At 39.2% G+C, this 16,526-nt stretch overlaps 1 protein-coding gene across 1 annotated transcript in view; it reads left to right on the plus strand.

The window, feature by feature from the left end:
* LOC124790116 (vigilin) overlaps nucleotides 1–16,526 on the plus strand; it is an 83,275-nt gene that overhangs the window by 43,454 nt on the left and 23,295 nt on the right. The window contains exons 16-17 of the mRNA XM_047257687.1: nucleotides 5,227–5,375; nucleotides 5,781–5,909. Of these exons, the coding sequence (XP_047113643.1) occupies nucleotides 5,227–5,375; nucleotides 5,781–5,909 (278 nt within the window). The remainder of the gene's footprint in view (nucleotides 1–5,226; nucleotides 5,376–5,780; nucleotides 5,910–16,526) is intronic.

Here is a 16,526-nt window from a genome sequence, read left to right on the forward strand (position 1 = left end):
TGGTTACGGTATTTGAATCTCACCTGAACAGTCCTCGTCCATAAATGAGTTACAACACTCGAATAATAATGTACATTCACCATCTGACCTTCTGGGGTGAATTCCTTTGGAATCAAAGAAAACTGTGAGCAGTGTCTTAACATGACTTTCCTGCATTTGTGCTTTTTACAGTTCTTGAGATTCTGGACCTTTCCATATTGAGCTCTGGTGGTTTGTTAGTGGCTTGTACTGAAAACATCACATTTCATCACCTTTTACGATGCATGACAAGAGGTCTGGGTCCCCATTGGGTGACTGTTTCATTTCTCTGCAGTGTTCCACGCTGCAATGTTTTTGATTGTCCGTGAGTGAGTGGGGCACGAAGCGACAACAGAGCTTCTTTTTCCCCAAATTTTCAACTACAGTGCAATACACAGTTGCTTTATAGGAATTCTAGTGAGCTCCTCCAGTGAGCTCCTGATTTATGCACAACGATCATTTCGAAGCATTTCAACTTGAACTGTCATTGACGCTCTTGGAAGTATATCGTCTTGAATGAATGCAAGTCTCTGTGGCATACTCACCCACTTTGAAATAAAATTTAATGTTTGCGCATTGCTCCATTGCTCTTTTCATGACTGAGGGTCAAAACATAGTTCGTTTGGTTTACTACAAATGGAATACCAAACAGTAAATTTCAAAACGAAGAGGAGTTGAAGAAAGTAATGTGTGGACATTTTGAGAAATACATTACTACTGTTGACAAAGTGGACATTTTGTCCATTTTGCATAAAGACAATACTATTTTCTGTTCTCTCTCTACTTTTGTCAGTGAGCTACCAAAATATGGAGTGAAAAGGTTTGATAGAAACAGGAGAAAACAGATTAGTACCATGTCCTCCTATTGTTTCTGTTTACAACTCTCATATGGGAAATGTAGATTTATTAGATAGCAACATTGACAGATGTCATATAAAGATTAGGTACAACATTGGTATTTACATTTGTTTTTCCGTCTGATTAATGTAAGTAGTTTGCGGATTTTCTGCAGGAGGATACTCACTGAAAGAACTACTTCAGACATGCCAATGAACCAGAAGTAGCTTAGAACTGAATTGGCTCAAGCTCTTTGCCAGATTGGTGCGGGAACAAAAGGCTTAAATGAAAGGGAACATTGTAACTTCCAAAGGATATAGTGTTGTTGTTGTTGTTGTTGTTGTTGTTGTGGTCTTCAGTCTTGAGACTTGTTTGATGCTGCTCTCCATGCTACTCTATCCTATGCAAGCTTAATCTCCCAGTACCTACTGCAACCTACATCCTTCTGAATCTGCTTAGTGTATTCATCTCTTGGTCTCCCTCTATGATTTTTACCCTCCACGCTGCCCTCCAATGCTAAATTTGTGATTCCTTGATGCCTCAGAACATGTCCTACCAACCGGTCTCTTCTTCTAGTCCAGTTGTGCCACAAACTCCTCTTCTCCCCAATTCTATTCAATACCACCTCATTAGTTACGTGATCTACCCATCTAATCTTCAGCATTTCAAAAGCTTCTATTCTCTTCTTGTCCAAACTATTTATTGTCCATGTTTCACTTCCATACATCGCTACATTCAATACAAATACTTTCAGAAATGACTTCCTGACACTTAAATCTATACTCGTTGTTAACAAATTTCTCTTCTTCAGAAACCCTTTTCTTGCCATTGCCAGCCTACATTTTATATCCTCTCTACTTCGACTATCATCAGTTATTTTGCTCCCCAAATAGCAAAACTTCTTTACCACTTTAAGTGTCTCATTTCCTAATCTAATTCCCTCAGCATCACCTAACTTAATTCGACTACATTCCATTATCCTCGTTTTGCTTTTGTTGTTGTTCATCTTATATCCTCCTTTCAAGACACTGTCCATCCCATTCAACTGCTCTTCCAAGTCCTTTGCTGTCTCTGACAGAATTACAATGTCATCGGCGAACCTCAAAGTTTTTATTTCTTCTCCATGGATTTTAATACCTACTCCAAATTTTTCTTTTGTTTCCTTCACTGCTTGCTCAATATAAAGATTGAATAACATCGAGGAGAGGCTACATCCCTGTCTCACTCCTTTCCCAACCACTGCTTCCCGTTCATGCCCCTCGACTCTTATAACTGCCATCTGGTTTCTGTACAAATTGTTAATAGCCTTTCGCTCCCTGTGTTTGACCCCTGCCTCCTTTAGAATTTGAAGGAGAGTATTCCAGTCAACATTGTCAAAAGCTTTTTCTAAGTCTACAAATGCTAGAAACGTAGGTTTGCCTTTCCTTAATCTTTCTTCGAAGATAAGTCGTAAGGTCAGTATTGCCTCATATGTTCCAACATTTCTACAGAATCCAAACTGATCTTCCTCGAGGTTGGCTTCTACCAGTTTTTCCATTCGTCTGTAAAGAATTCGTGTTAATATTTTGTAGCCGTGGCTTATTAAACTGATAGGTAATTTTCACATCTGTCAACACCTGCTTTCTTTGGGATTGGAATTATTATATTCTCCTTGAAGTCTGAGGGAATTTCTCCTGTCTCATACATCTTGCTCACCAGATGGTAGAGTTTTGTCAGGACTGGCTCTCCCAAGGCCATCAGTAGCTCTAATGGAATGTTGTCTACTCCTGGGGCCTTGTTTCAACTTAGGTCTTTCAGTGCTCTGTCAGACTCTTCACGCAGTATCGTATGTCCCATTTCATCTTCATCTACATCCTCTTCCATTTCCATAATATTGTCCTCAAGAACATTGCCCTTGTATAGTCACTCTGTATACTCCTTCCACCTTTCTGCTTTTCCTTCTTTGCTTAGAACTGGGTTTCCATCTGAGCTCTTGATATTCATACAAGTGGTTCTCTTTTCTCCAAAGGTCTCTTTAATTGTCCTGTAGGGAGTATACATCTTACCCCTCGTGAGATAAGCAGCTACATCTTTACATTTGTCCTCTAGCCATCCCTGCTTAGCCATTTTGCACTTCCTGTCGATCTCATTTTTGAGACGTTTGTATTCCTTCTTGCCTGCTTCATTTACTGCATTTTTATATTTTCTCCTCTCATCAGTTACATTCAATATTTCTTCTGTCACCCAAGGATTTCCATTAGCCCTCATCTTTTTACCTGCTTGATCCTCTGCTGCCTTCACTACTTCATCCCTCAAAACTACCCATTCTTCTTCTACTGTATTTCTTTCCCCCATTCCTGTCAATTGTTCCATTATGCTCTCCCTGAAACTCGGTACTACCTCTGGTTTAGTCAGTTTATCCAGGTCCCATCTTCTTAAATTCCCACCTTTTTGCAGTTTCTTCAGTTTTAATCTACAGTTCATAACCCATCCATATTCACCTACTATGTTTCCTTCTCTCCCTTTTCCTACTTTATAATTCCATTCACCCATGACTATTAAATTTTCGTCTCCCTTCAGTACCTGAATAATTTCTTTTATCTCATCATACATTTCATCAATTTCTTCATCTGCAGAGCTAGTTGGTATAGAAACTTGTACTACTGTAGTAGGCATGGGCTTCGTGTCTATCTTGGTTACAATAATGCGTTCACTATGCTGTTTGTAGTAGCTTACCCACACTCCTGTTTTTTTTATTCATTATTAAACCTACTCCTGCATTACCCCTATTTGATTTTGTATTTATAACCCTGTATTCACCTGACCAGACGTCTTCTTCCTCCTGCCACCGAACTTCACTAATTCCCACTATATCTAACTTTAACCTATCCATTTCCATTTTTAAATGTTCTAACCTACCTGCCCGATTAAGGGATCTGACATTCCACACTCCGATCCGTAGAGCGCCAGTTTTCTTTCTCGTGATAACGATGTCCTCTTGATTAGTCCCCGCCCGGAGATTCGAATGGGGGACTATTTTACATCCGGAATATTTTACCCAAGAGGACGTCGTCAACATTTAACCATACAGTAGAGCTGCATGCCCTCGGGAAAAATTATGGCTGTAGTTTCCCCTTGCTTCCAGTCATTCGCAGTACCAGCACAGCGAGGCTATTTTGGTTAGTGTTACAAGGCCAGATCAGTCAATCAACCAGACTGTTGCCCCTGCAACTACTGAAAAGGCTGCTGCCCCTCTTCAGGAACCACACGTTTGTCTGGCCTCTCAACAGATACCCCTCCGTTGTGCTTGCACCTACGGTACAGCCACCTGTATCGCTGAGGTACCCAAGCCTCCCCACCAATGGCAAGGTCCATGGTTCAGGGGGGGGATATAGTATTAGATCCCTTTAATCCCTGGTCAGTGTAGAATTAGAAGAGAACAACATGCAAATGCCCTAACTGCAAAGGCTATACCTTTGTCATGTGTGAGAAAACAAAAACTGGCTTCTCACATTCCATAGTATCTTGAAACATGCCATCCATCCATTTCTGATAATACCATTAATTCTATCATAACTGCTGTTCATTTGGTGATTAAAACTATGTTTTTATTCATAACAAATGTTAATTCATGATGTAAATTTCACACAGTTTTGCAGAAGTGCACAAGTTTCACATAGTTTTGCATGAATGCAAAGTTTAAGAAAAGTCTTCCCAGACTTAAGCATGCATTATTTTTTTCAAAATATTCCTTAAATCCTCTAACAATTTTTGTATATAAAATTTAAAGGATGGTCACAGGGTACTCATAAACACAGTGTGTGGGTTAACAACTCTTCTTGTTCACTGGATATGGTCAAGCTTAACAAAATACCAACTTTTCAAAACTAAAGCCACCAGACATTCAACAGGAGTTAAAAGATGCAATTATTGATTATTTTTCTTGGATAACATCAGTGGTATGAAATGGAAGATTATTGGACTGTTAAATTTAAAATTTCTTATTTCAGGCTGTAAAAACATTGCAAGATTGCCATTGTAGGCTGTCAATTGTGCAAAAATAATCAGTGTTTATGGTGTAAATCGTCTGTTACATCGTAATTAATGTAATATGAAAGCATCGTAGAAATCTCCTATTTTGCTTGTGTTCCTTATCTCCATTATCCAATTTTTTCTTCCATTCCATTTAGTTCTATCAATGTATAGATGTTGCTTTTGTATGTTTCCGTTGTTGTTGTTAATTTGGAGAATTTTAGTTTTTGCACTATCAAGGATTTTTAGTATATTTAACTTGGACGGAAGGACAGTGAAGTTAAAACATGATAATATCGTGCTTGGATTGTGTTTTGCAAACTTTTAATTTTTGACATATTTGTCTGCTGAATATTTCAGAGGAATACATCGGCTACAATGGTCAGCAGAATGGAGAAGTGGAGGAAACTCCAGTTCGTAAATGTGATGTCATACTCATAACAGGAAAAAAGGAAAACTGTGAAGCAGCAAAACAGGCTTTACTTGACTTGGTTCCTGTTACTATTGAGGTAGGTGTAGCTGTCTTCTAATTTTTATCTATTGTTGACCAACCAAAGATTGGTCAATAATGTTCTCTCTCAAAATTAATTTCACATGCTGCCTTCTACTCATATTCTATTTGATACATGTGTTGAAACAGTTGATACAAATTTTGAGTGGACATGTAAACAGCATAAGTAGAAAGAAGCTTGAAACACAGATTTTACTGACATTCATTGGAATTCATTTTCAAAGGGCCATTGTGGAATGTAGGAAAATTAGAACTCTACTTGAGGATCTTCCCCATATGCAACATAATGCCTTTTTACATGTTTTTTACTGTGGCACTTTAAAAAAAGGAAAATATTGACTTTAAAGAGCAGTTAAACATTCCTTTCTTCTCTTACTGCATAATTGTAACTTTGTGTGTGCAGGTGGACATGCCCTTTGACTTCCATCGATCGATCATTGGAACCAAAGGCCGTGATGTTCGTGAACTTATGGACAGATATGATGTACACATCGTTCTTTCCCCAGCTGATCAACATTTAGACGTTATAAAGGTTAGTGTAATCTGACACCATGCCATATTACTGTTGCATTTCATTTTGTGTGTGTTGATCATTGTATCTTGCACATAAGATGTTAAACAGGAGAATGAATGCACATTTGTAGCTAGAAATTAAAATAATTTGTCATGTAGTGGTGGTGTTGGTGGTAAGGGGCATATCCTTGACAGAGATAAAGCCCTTCAAATAATTGAATTAAATAAATTAAATAAGTATTAACTTACGCGTAAGTTAAGAAAATAATAAATGGATTTATTAATGATGTATTTAAAATTGGTTATTCGTTTGTAAATGTACTTATCATTTATCGGGTAAAAGAATATACAACAGAAATAGTGCAGTGTAAGTCACACATTTATATATCAAAAAAATTATGCACAATGATGCTTTGGACTCTTAAGCAGTTATCTCTGGTTTCTGTAGCATAAACATGCATCTTTTCTTGTGCATGCATGTGTGTTTTCTTGTGCCACTGTGGCAGTGTAACTTAATTCTGAATACAATAATTCCATAATTGATGAAACATGAAAATTTTCAAATTGTAGCACTTAAGTTTTCCACAGCTACAGTAAAACCCCTTTTTAATGAATTTCTGGGTACCAGAGACTTTTTTTCTTAAACTGCCACCCTCCAAAATGCTCAGTTTCATTATCTCAAGGAATGAATTAGACCTCTGCATAAGTTACTTTGTGTAGTACAATAATATGAATGAATGAATGAATGAATGAATGAATGACTGAATAATGCCCAAGTTCAGAGGATGCAGGTGGTTTGTGCTATTAGCAGGCAGAAAATTAACAATGTTTAGAGGAAATAATCTTGTGTTTCGATGCATAAGGTCCCCTGCTGCACCCATATTTGCATCTGAGCTTTTTTAGAAACTGCCCTCATCTGTGCATTAATGTTTCCTCAACTGAAGTAGTTAGTGTTGTGATGGCTAGCAGTCTAGAGTGCTCTCACCACCGATACAGCAGTGGGAGCCTAGCATTGGAGCCTACCACTGTGTTACTGCTTATGCTGCGCAAAATATTGCAAATATTGCACCTATCAGTTCTGAAGTAGGAAACCTTTTAGATGCAAACATATTGCCTGTTCCAAAGAAAAACATAACCCTTGCTGTTATTAAAAGTAACAGATTTTTGAAGTGTTCAGACAGACTGCAGGCAGGCTTCTGGCCTCTGTCATTCACACTGTGAGTGTACACGTGGTTCTCCCTCAGCAGGGTCTGAGCAGATACACACAGAAACGGTTTTGCTGGTTACCAAAAGCTCAAGTGTTTGTAGTATTATAGAGCCCCTTACGGAAATGTTCCCAGAACCACAAAGAAATCCATTGTGCACTTGGTATGTCTGCTGAGGGGCCTAATTTGAGGTGTGGAGGTGGCCCTCTCTGTGGCTATCGAACGTGCAGGATACAGTTGTCTGCGAAGATGTAGGTCCACCAACTCGTATAGGTAGCTGACAAAGGTGGTGGAGACTGCTGGCCTCACTTGCAGTATGCAAGACCACCATGCAATTTGTGACATTGTTCTCAGAATTGGTCGGGTCCTTTGTTTTGAAGTCGAGTGGAGTGTCTCAACCAAAGGATCCATCATTTCTGTGCTGATTCTGGTTACAGATTTCTGGACCTGTGTTATGGATTCAGGAATTATAGGGCTTCCCTTGATAGGTAAGGGGTGAACCACACAAAGGAAGCATCTACTAGAGTAGTGGTTTTTAAGCCAAGGTGATCGTTTGAGGTATTCTCGTGAATGCTCCCCAGTCGATAATCAGAGAGTGAAGTCGGACCACTCTATAAAGACATACAGACCTTCAAAATTTTAACAGTAAATTGCCGAAATACTTGTAACAAAGTTCCTGATTTCACACGCTTCCAGGAAAGTTGTTATGCTCAAATTATTCTGGGAACCTAGAGCTAACTGACTGAAATCCAAAGACCTGAAAGATGTGAAATATTTAGCGAGGCATGTAGTGTATATCTGAAAGACAGATTAGGTGCCACAGGAGGGGGGGGGGGGCGGGGGAGGGGGGGGGAAGGTAATTGAATTTCACAAAAAATATTGTTTGTCGAGGTCAAAATTAAGTCTGACTGAAGTTATCTGATTACTTGTAACAGGTGTAGGTGAACACAATTTGTCACATATTTTTATCAGCCACCCAATTCTGCTGTGACAGTTTTAGATTCATTCAAAGAAAATCAGTGCTCAGTCCCGTGGAAATACCCAGAATGTACAATGTTAGTTGGATGAGACTTTAACCTATCGAGTAGAGGGGTGTGTGTGTGTGTGTGTGTGTGTGTGTGTGTGTGTGTTCGTTCATTGCAGGTGCTATTGATAGGCAGTCTTGTGAAGTAATTTCGAATGCAGTTTTTGGAAAATTGTCTTGTGTGGCTAGTTCAACAAACCATAGTTGTCAGCATCCCATTTAGACAGTGAACGGATATCATTTAGTTGCAGTATGATGGATGTTAAAATACAGGGAGCAGAAGGCTATTTACAACTTGTACAGAAACCAGATGGCAGTTATAAGAGTCGAGGGGCATGAAAGGGAAGCAGTGGTTGGGAAAGGAGTGAAACAGGGTTGTAGCCTCTCCCCGATGTTATTCAATCTGTATATTGAGCAAGCAGTAAAGGAAACAAAAGAAAAATTCGGAATAGGTAATAAAATTCATGGAGAAGAAGTAAAAACTTTGAGGTTTGCCGATGACATTGTAATTCTGTCAGAGGCAGCAAAGGACTTGGAAGAGCAGTTGAACGGAATGGACAGTGTCTTGAAAGGAGGATATAAGATGAACATCAACAAAAGCAAAACGAGGATAATGGAATGTAGTCAAATTAAATCTGGTGATGCTGAGGAAATTAGATTAGGAAATGAGACACTTAAAGAAGTAAAGGAGTTTTGCTATTTAGGGAGTAAAATAACTGATGATGGTCGAAGTAGAGAGGATATAAAATGTAGACTGGCAATGGCAAGGAAAGCGTTTCTGAAGAAGAGAAATTTGTTAACATCGAGTATAGATTTAAGTGTCAGGAAATCATTTCTGAAAGTACTTGTATGGAGTGTAGCCATGTATGGAAGTGAAACATGGACGATAACTAGTTTGGACGAGAAGAGAATAGAAGCTTTCGAAATGTGGTGCTACAGAAGAATGCTGAAGATAAGGTGGGTAGATCACGTAACTAATGAGGAGGTACTGAATAGGATTGGGGAGAACAGTTGTTTGTGGCACAACTTGACGAGAAGAAGGGACCTGTTGGTAAGACATGTTCTGAGGCATCAAGGGATCACAAATTTAGCATTGGAGGGCAGCGTGGAGGGTAAAAATCGTAGAGGGAGACCAAGAGATCAATACACTAAGCAGATTCAGAAGGATGTAGGTTGCAGTAGGTACTGGGAGATGAAGAAGCTTGCACAGGATAGAGTAGCATGGAGAGCTGCATCAAACCAGTCTCAGGACTGAAGACGACAACAACAACAACAACAACAACAACAACAATGGATGTAGAAGAATTCAGGGCAAAGTTTAATTGGATTGTAAACTTCATTCTGCATATGTATGTGCCAAGTAAGTGGATTAATGATGGAAAAGACACACTATGGTTTAATCACAAAATTTGGAAAATGCCGAGGAAGCAGAGACAGTTGCATTTTCTGTTCAAAAAAGAACACTCAGTTGACGACTGGGGAAAGTTATTAGACATTTGCGCACCTGTTGAAATATTGATGCATGAAGCATACAACTACGACCACCATCATACCTTAGCAAAAGATCTTGCCAAGAAACCAAGACAACGCCGGTCCTATGTAAAGTTGCTAAGTGTGTCAAAGGCATCTACCCAGTCAGTCGTTCATCTGTCTGTTATGGCAATAGAAGACAGCAAAACAAAAGCCAAAGTTTTAAATTTTCTGTTCAACAAATCATTTGTGCAGAAGAGTCATACAAACATACTAGTGTTTGTCACACAGACTCCTGTTTGGAGGTAGTAGGTATCCCTGGTGCTGCGAAGCAACTGAAAGAGTTGAAAACAAACAAGTCGCCAGGTCTAGATGGAATCCCAATTTGGTTCTACAGAGAATACACTGCAGCATTGACACCTTATTTACCTAGCATTTATCGTGAATTTCTTGCCAAGTGTAAAGTCCCAAGCAACTGTAAAAAATAGATGACTCCTGTATATAAGAAGGGTAAAAAAAAAACTGACCTGCAAAATTACAGACCAATATCCTTAACATTGGTTGGCTGCAGAATTCTTGAATGTATTCTCATTTCAAATATAATAAATTTCCTTGGGGCTGAAAAGCTGCTGTCCACAAATCGGCACAGATTGAGAAAGCATTGCTGGTGTGAAACTTGACTTGCACTTTTCTCACATGATATTCTGCGAACCATGAATGAAGGGCAACAGGCAGCTTCCGTATTCCTAGATTTATGGAAATCATTTGACACAGTGCCCCACTGTAGTCTGTTAATGAAGGTATGAACATACAGAACAGATCCCCAGATATTTGAATGGGTTGAAGACTTCTTGATTAATAGAACCCAGTATATTGTGCTCAATGGTGGGTGTTGTTCAAGACAAGGTTATTCAGGAGTGCCCCAAGGATGTACGTTAGGACAGCTTTTGTTCTCTACATACACAAATGGTCTGATGGGCAGGGCAAGCAGCAACCTTGGGCTGTTTGTTGATGGTGCTGTGGTGTATAGAAAGGTGTTGTTAAATGACTATAGGACAATACAAGATGACTTAGACAATTTCTTGCAAGTTGATGCAGATGAGTAGGAAAAACAATCTTATAATGTTCGAATACTGTTTCAGTAGTTTGGTACTTGACGTAGTCACATCGATCAGATATCTAGGTGTAGTGTTGTCGCTGTGGAGGAGACTGCGTATAGAAAACTAGTGCTACCAGTTCTTGAGTGCTGCTAGAGGGTTTGAGTGTTTAGGATCCCCATCAGGTCAGATTAAAGGAAGACTTTGAGGTGGACTGTTGATATGTTACCAGTAGATATGATCAACATGTGAGTATTCTTGAGTTGAAATGGCAATCACTGGAGGAAAGTCAACGTTATTTTCTTGAAGCTCAGTTGACAAACTGGCATTTGAAGCTGACTTCAGAATGATTCTACTACTGCCAACGTAAATTTCACACCACAAAGATAAAAGGCAAGAGAAATTAGAGCTCATGCAGAGGCATATATGGAGCTGTTTTTCCCTCACTTTATTTGCAAGTGAAACAGGAAAGGAAATGACTAGCAGTGGCACAAAATACTCTTTGCCGTGCACCATATGGCAGCTTGTGGAGTATGTATGTAGATGTACACATAGATGCAAATACAGAATATAGAGATCTGTGCCATATGTGAATTTCAGAACTTTTTGGAAGGAGATAAGGGACTTCAAACTTCTTGTTAAGAGGTAAATATTGATGGAGGGAATGCTGTTTCTTGACACTTTTAGAGAGCGAACACAATGTGATACAGAACTATAGAAACAGGCATTGCTGAATGTGGTATTTTGTAAATCAGTGAAAAAAAGTATTCATGGATTTTAAAAGGCTTTTCATTGTAATAAATGATAAATTTGGAACTTTTGGAAATTTTGTTAAAAAAATTAATATAACTCTGACTGATTAAAATTAAGAACATATTTTTGACATGGCAGCTTTGGAAAGCTGTAGCATAAATGAATTTCATTTTTTAATTATGTTTTTTGTAGGAGATAGACTTTAAAGTGACTTTCTGTTGCCACAGAGTGGAGCACTATGGCTACTGTTCGCAGAGTCTCTCTCTCTCTCTCTCTCTCTCTCTCTCTCTCTCTCTCTCTCTCTCTCTCTTCCCCCCCCCCCCCACCCCCACCCCCCACACCCCCCCCGTTTTACACACACACACACACACACACACACACACACACACACACACACACACACACACACACAAAAACAAAATCACTTTTAACATGTGCCCCTTTCTGTCCATCAGTCACGAAGAGTTGTTTATTATGTCCTTCCAGCACCTTGGAGTGCCAGAAATTGCCACTCGAGTTGGTTCGCATTAGTTAGCCATGATTCATGTATATTAAAAGAGGAAAAGAGAGTTACTAATTGTATAAATTCTTCCACAGCAACTGCAAAACTTGGTGCCAGAGCATCAGTCATCATCATCATCGTCACTACCACCTATTGCCTCACAGTATTCCTTCACAAACACTTCACTCCTCTCACTTGCAGACATCTAGGATTTGGAATTCAGGATGTTATCACTAGAAGAATCAAAGTGCCACATTTTCAGTAACGTTTTGTATTCTACTGTATTTTTCTTCTAGAACAATGTAGTCTTCAACAGCAACTGATGATGTACCACAGCTAGCCTTCTTTTAAGCAACTTCCTAAGTCTGTCATGCTACACTCTTCCAGGCAGCAACAAACATGGTCAGCTAATTTAATGGGAAATCTCATAACTTCCTTTCTCTCAGGGCGTGATTGATTTCTGGACTGCTGCTACTATGTATTTGGCTTTGTCAGTGTGTATTAGGTCCAGAAGCTGCAGATGCTTCTGCAGTTCGGAGGAAGGAACACAAAATTACAGTCCTCAGTTATATCCTTAGTAAGTAAGGGCCTCTTGACTTATGAGGACAAGGTAACATTTGATGTTTTTGGGACAACTGGGCATTTTAAATTTTCCTGTTACTGTTAGACACAGCATTTTTTTTATCTCAGTGATTTTTTCTACTTCAACAGAATATGTTTTTGCAAGAAGTAAATTATAAAAAAATGCTCACTTCATCCTGTTGAAAATATCTCTAGGCTCTTAACCCTGTCTGTCATGGCAATGTAATTTTATTCAAATAGTTCACACATTCCTAATCCAAAGACTCACTTTCTCTGCTCTCTCTGTGCTTCTCTTGTTTCTGCATACAGAAATGCTATCACTTCTTATTCCTTAAGCCATTCTAAAAGAATATTTTTCACATCACTGAATGTTGACATGCAAATATTCTTCCTTATGCACCCAGAGGAACTGATAGCTTCAGCTTTTAAAAATGTTTCATTGTTTTTGAGTTTCCTGCTTCGCCATGTCAGAATGTTTTATGTTATGATTGGCTCAGACATTGTGGTTGATCACCAGCTGTCGCTGAATTGTAAGCTTTCTGTATTTGGAGGTCATAATGTCACAAAAGTAAAACTGATAAATAAGATTACAAACAGCTATACTTTCCAGCTTGTTTTTCATAGGCTCAGTGACTGTGATATCAGATAATGTGATAAAGGTCGCATTGTAGACGGGGCAGAAATTGCTTTCCAATTCTTTAAATGCAGTTTTTGCTATTGCTACAAAGAAATTTGACTGAAAAACAACTATTGTCTAGGTCCATGTCAACTGAAAGAATTGATTACTATTTACTGCTGCCACATTACATGAAGTATGAGCTGCATGAAACTGAAAGAAATTGTCTGCTTGTGTCTGTATATGTGTGGATGGATATGTGTGTGTGTGTGCGAGTGTATACCCGTCCTTTTTTCCCCCTAAGGTAAGTCTTTCCGCTCCCGGGATTGGAATGACTCCTTACCCTCTCCCTTAAAACCCACATCCTTTCGTCTTTCCCTCTCCTTCCCTCTTTCCTGATGAGGCAACAGTTTGTTGCGAAAGCTTGACTTTTGTGTGTATGTTTGTGTTTGTTTGTGTGTCTGTCGACCTGCCAGCACTTTCATTTGGTAAGTCACATCATCTTTGTTTTTAGATATATATTTCCTACGTGGAATGTTTCCCTATATTATATATATATATATATATATATATATATATATATATGTATATGTATATGTATATATATGTATATGTATATGTATATATATGTATATGTATATGTATATATGTGTATATGTATATATGTATATATGTGTATATGTATATATGTGTATATGTATATATGTATATATGTATCTATGTATATATGTATATATGTATATATGTATCTATGTATATGTATATATATGTATATGTATATATATATCTAAAAAGAAAGATGATGAAACTTACCAAACAAAAGCGCTGGCAGGTCGATAGACACACAAACAAACACAAACATACACACAAAATTCTAGCTTTCGCAACCAATGGTTGCCTCGTCAGGAAAGAGGGAAGGAGAAGGAAAGACAAAAGGATATGGGTTTTAAGGGAGAGGGTAAGGAGTCATTCCAATCCCGGGAGCGGAAAGACTTACCTTAGGGGGAAAAAAGGACAGGTATACACTCGCGCGCACACACACACATATCCATCCACACATACACACTGGTACTAGAAGGTGGAAAGTGGAACACGAGGCTGAAATGAAAATGAAAATAAATATGAAAAAATATATGGGGAGAGATAAAGGTAAAATTAGAAAGCAAATGGAGATCTGGTGTGAAAAAAGGCGAAAAAGGGTTGGTTAGGGCTGGGCTATGTTGATCCTGTGGTGAACTTGTGTAGGTAGATAATGATGTGCATAAAGGTTAGGTGGTTGTGTTGCCGCCAAAACACGTTAAAGGGTGGAGAAATTCGGGAAAATTTCGAAAAAACTACGTGAGGATGTATTAAAAGGAGTGGTTTGGTGGTGGCAGATTATGGAAATGAAGCTAACAATTGTTTGATGAAGAAATAATGACGTTAAAACCTGTGGGAGGCGGCTAAAAATGATCGGTGATGTGAGAAAAACGGAAATAGAAATAAAGCAAAAGTTATTAAAACTGCCGAAAGGGTTGTTTAATAGCTAAAAGGAACTGTTTGTGGACTGGAAACGGTGGACTTTATAGCAGCAAAGCGGAAAAAAAAAAAAAAATTTTTTTGGTTATGGTTTCGAAGTGATTTACGTATTATTACGTATTATTGAGTGTATATCGACGGGATAAAATTGTATACTGGATTACGGTAAAAAAGGAGAAGGTGAATAGAAAGTGAAACTGCTGGCAAAAACAGAAGGAGGAAATAAGACGACAGAAAAGACTTCGAAATGTAACAGTGACAATAACAATAACGATAACAATAACAAACGTGATTGTTGGCTTCAAATTAATGATATGAATATAATAGAGGGAAACATTCCACGTGGGAAAAATATATCTAAAAAGAAAGATGATGAAACTTACCAAACAAAAGCGCTGGCAGGTCGACAGACACACAAACAAACACAAACATACACACAAAATTCTAGCTTTCGCAACCAATGGTTGCCTCGTCAGGAAAGAGGGAAGGAGAAGGAAAGACAAAAGGATATGGGTTTTAAGGGAGAGGGTAAGGAGTCATTCCAATCCCGGGAGCGGAAAGACTTACCTTAGGGGGAAAAAAGGACAGGTATACACTCGCACACACACACATATCCATCCACACATACACACTGGTACTAGAAGGTGGAAAGTGTTCCACTTTCCACCTTCTAGTACCAGTGTGTATGTGTGGATGGATATGTGTGTGTGCGAGTGTATACCTGTCCTTTTTTCCCCCTAAGGTAAGTCTTTCCGCTCCCGGGATTGGAATGACTCCTTACCCTCTCCCTTAAAACCCATATCCTTTTGTCTTTCCTTCTCCTTCCCTCTTTCCTGACGAGGCAACCATTGGTTGCGAAAGCTAGAATTTTGTGTGTTTGTTTGTGTTTGTTTGTGTGTCTGTCGACCTGCAAGCGCTTTTGTTTGGTAAGTTTCATCATCTTTCTTTTTAGATATATTTTTCCCACGTGGAATGTTTCCCTCTATTATATATATATATATATATATATATATATATATATATATATATATATATATATATATATAAAAATCGAGGGAAACATTCCACATGGGAATGTTCCATCAGATTCACCTGGTCCTACTCCAAATCCCATGCCACTTTCCTTGATGTTGACCTCCACCTGTCCAATGGCCAGCTTCACACATCCGTCCACATCAAACCCCCCAACAAGCAACAGTACCTCCATTATGACAACTGCCACCCATTCCACATCAAACGGTCCCTTCCCTACAGCCTAGGTCTTCATGGCAAACGAATCTGCTCCAGTCCGGAATCCCTGAACCATTACACCAACAACCTGACAACAGCTTTCGCATCCCGAAACTACCCTCCCGACCTGGTACAGAAGCAAATAACCAGAGCCACTTCCTCATCCTCTCAAACCCAGAACCTCCCACAGAAGAAACACAAAAGTGCCCCACTTGTGACAGGATACTTTCCGGGACTGGATCAGACTCTGAATGTGGCTCTCCAGCAGGGATACGACTTCGTCAAATCCTGCCCTGAAATGAGATCCATCCTTCATGAAATCCTCCCCACTCCACTAAGAGTGTCTTTCTGCTGTCCACCTAACCTTTGTAACCTCTTAGTTCATCCCTATGAAATCCCCAAACCACATTCCCTACCCTCTGGCTCCTACCCTTGTAACCGCCCCCGGTGTAAAACCTGTCCCATGCACCCTCCCACCACCACCTACTCCAGTCCTGTAACCCGGAAGGTGTACACGATCAAAGGCAGAGCCACGTGTGAAAGCACCCACGTGATTTACCAACTGACCTGCCTACACTGTGACGCATTCTATGTGGGAATGACCAGCAACAAACTGTCCATTCGCATGAATGAATGGAC

This window comes from Schistocerca piceifrons, chromosome 3, assembly GCF_021461385.2.
Source record: "Schistocerca piceifrons isolate TAMUIC-IGC-003096 chromosome 3, iqSchPice1.1, whole genome shotgun sequence".
Taxonomy (NCBI): Eukaryota; Metazoa; Arthropoda; class Insecta; order Orthoptera; family Acrididae; genus Schistocerca; species Schistocerca piceifrons.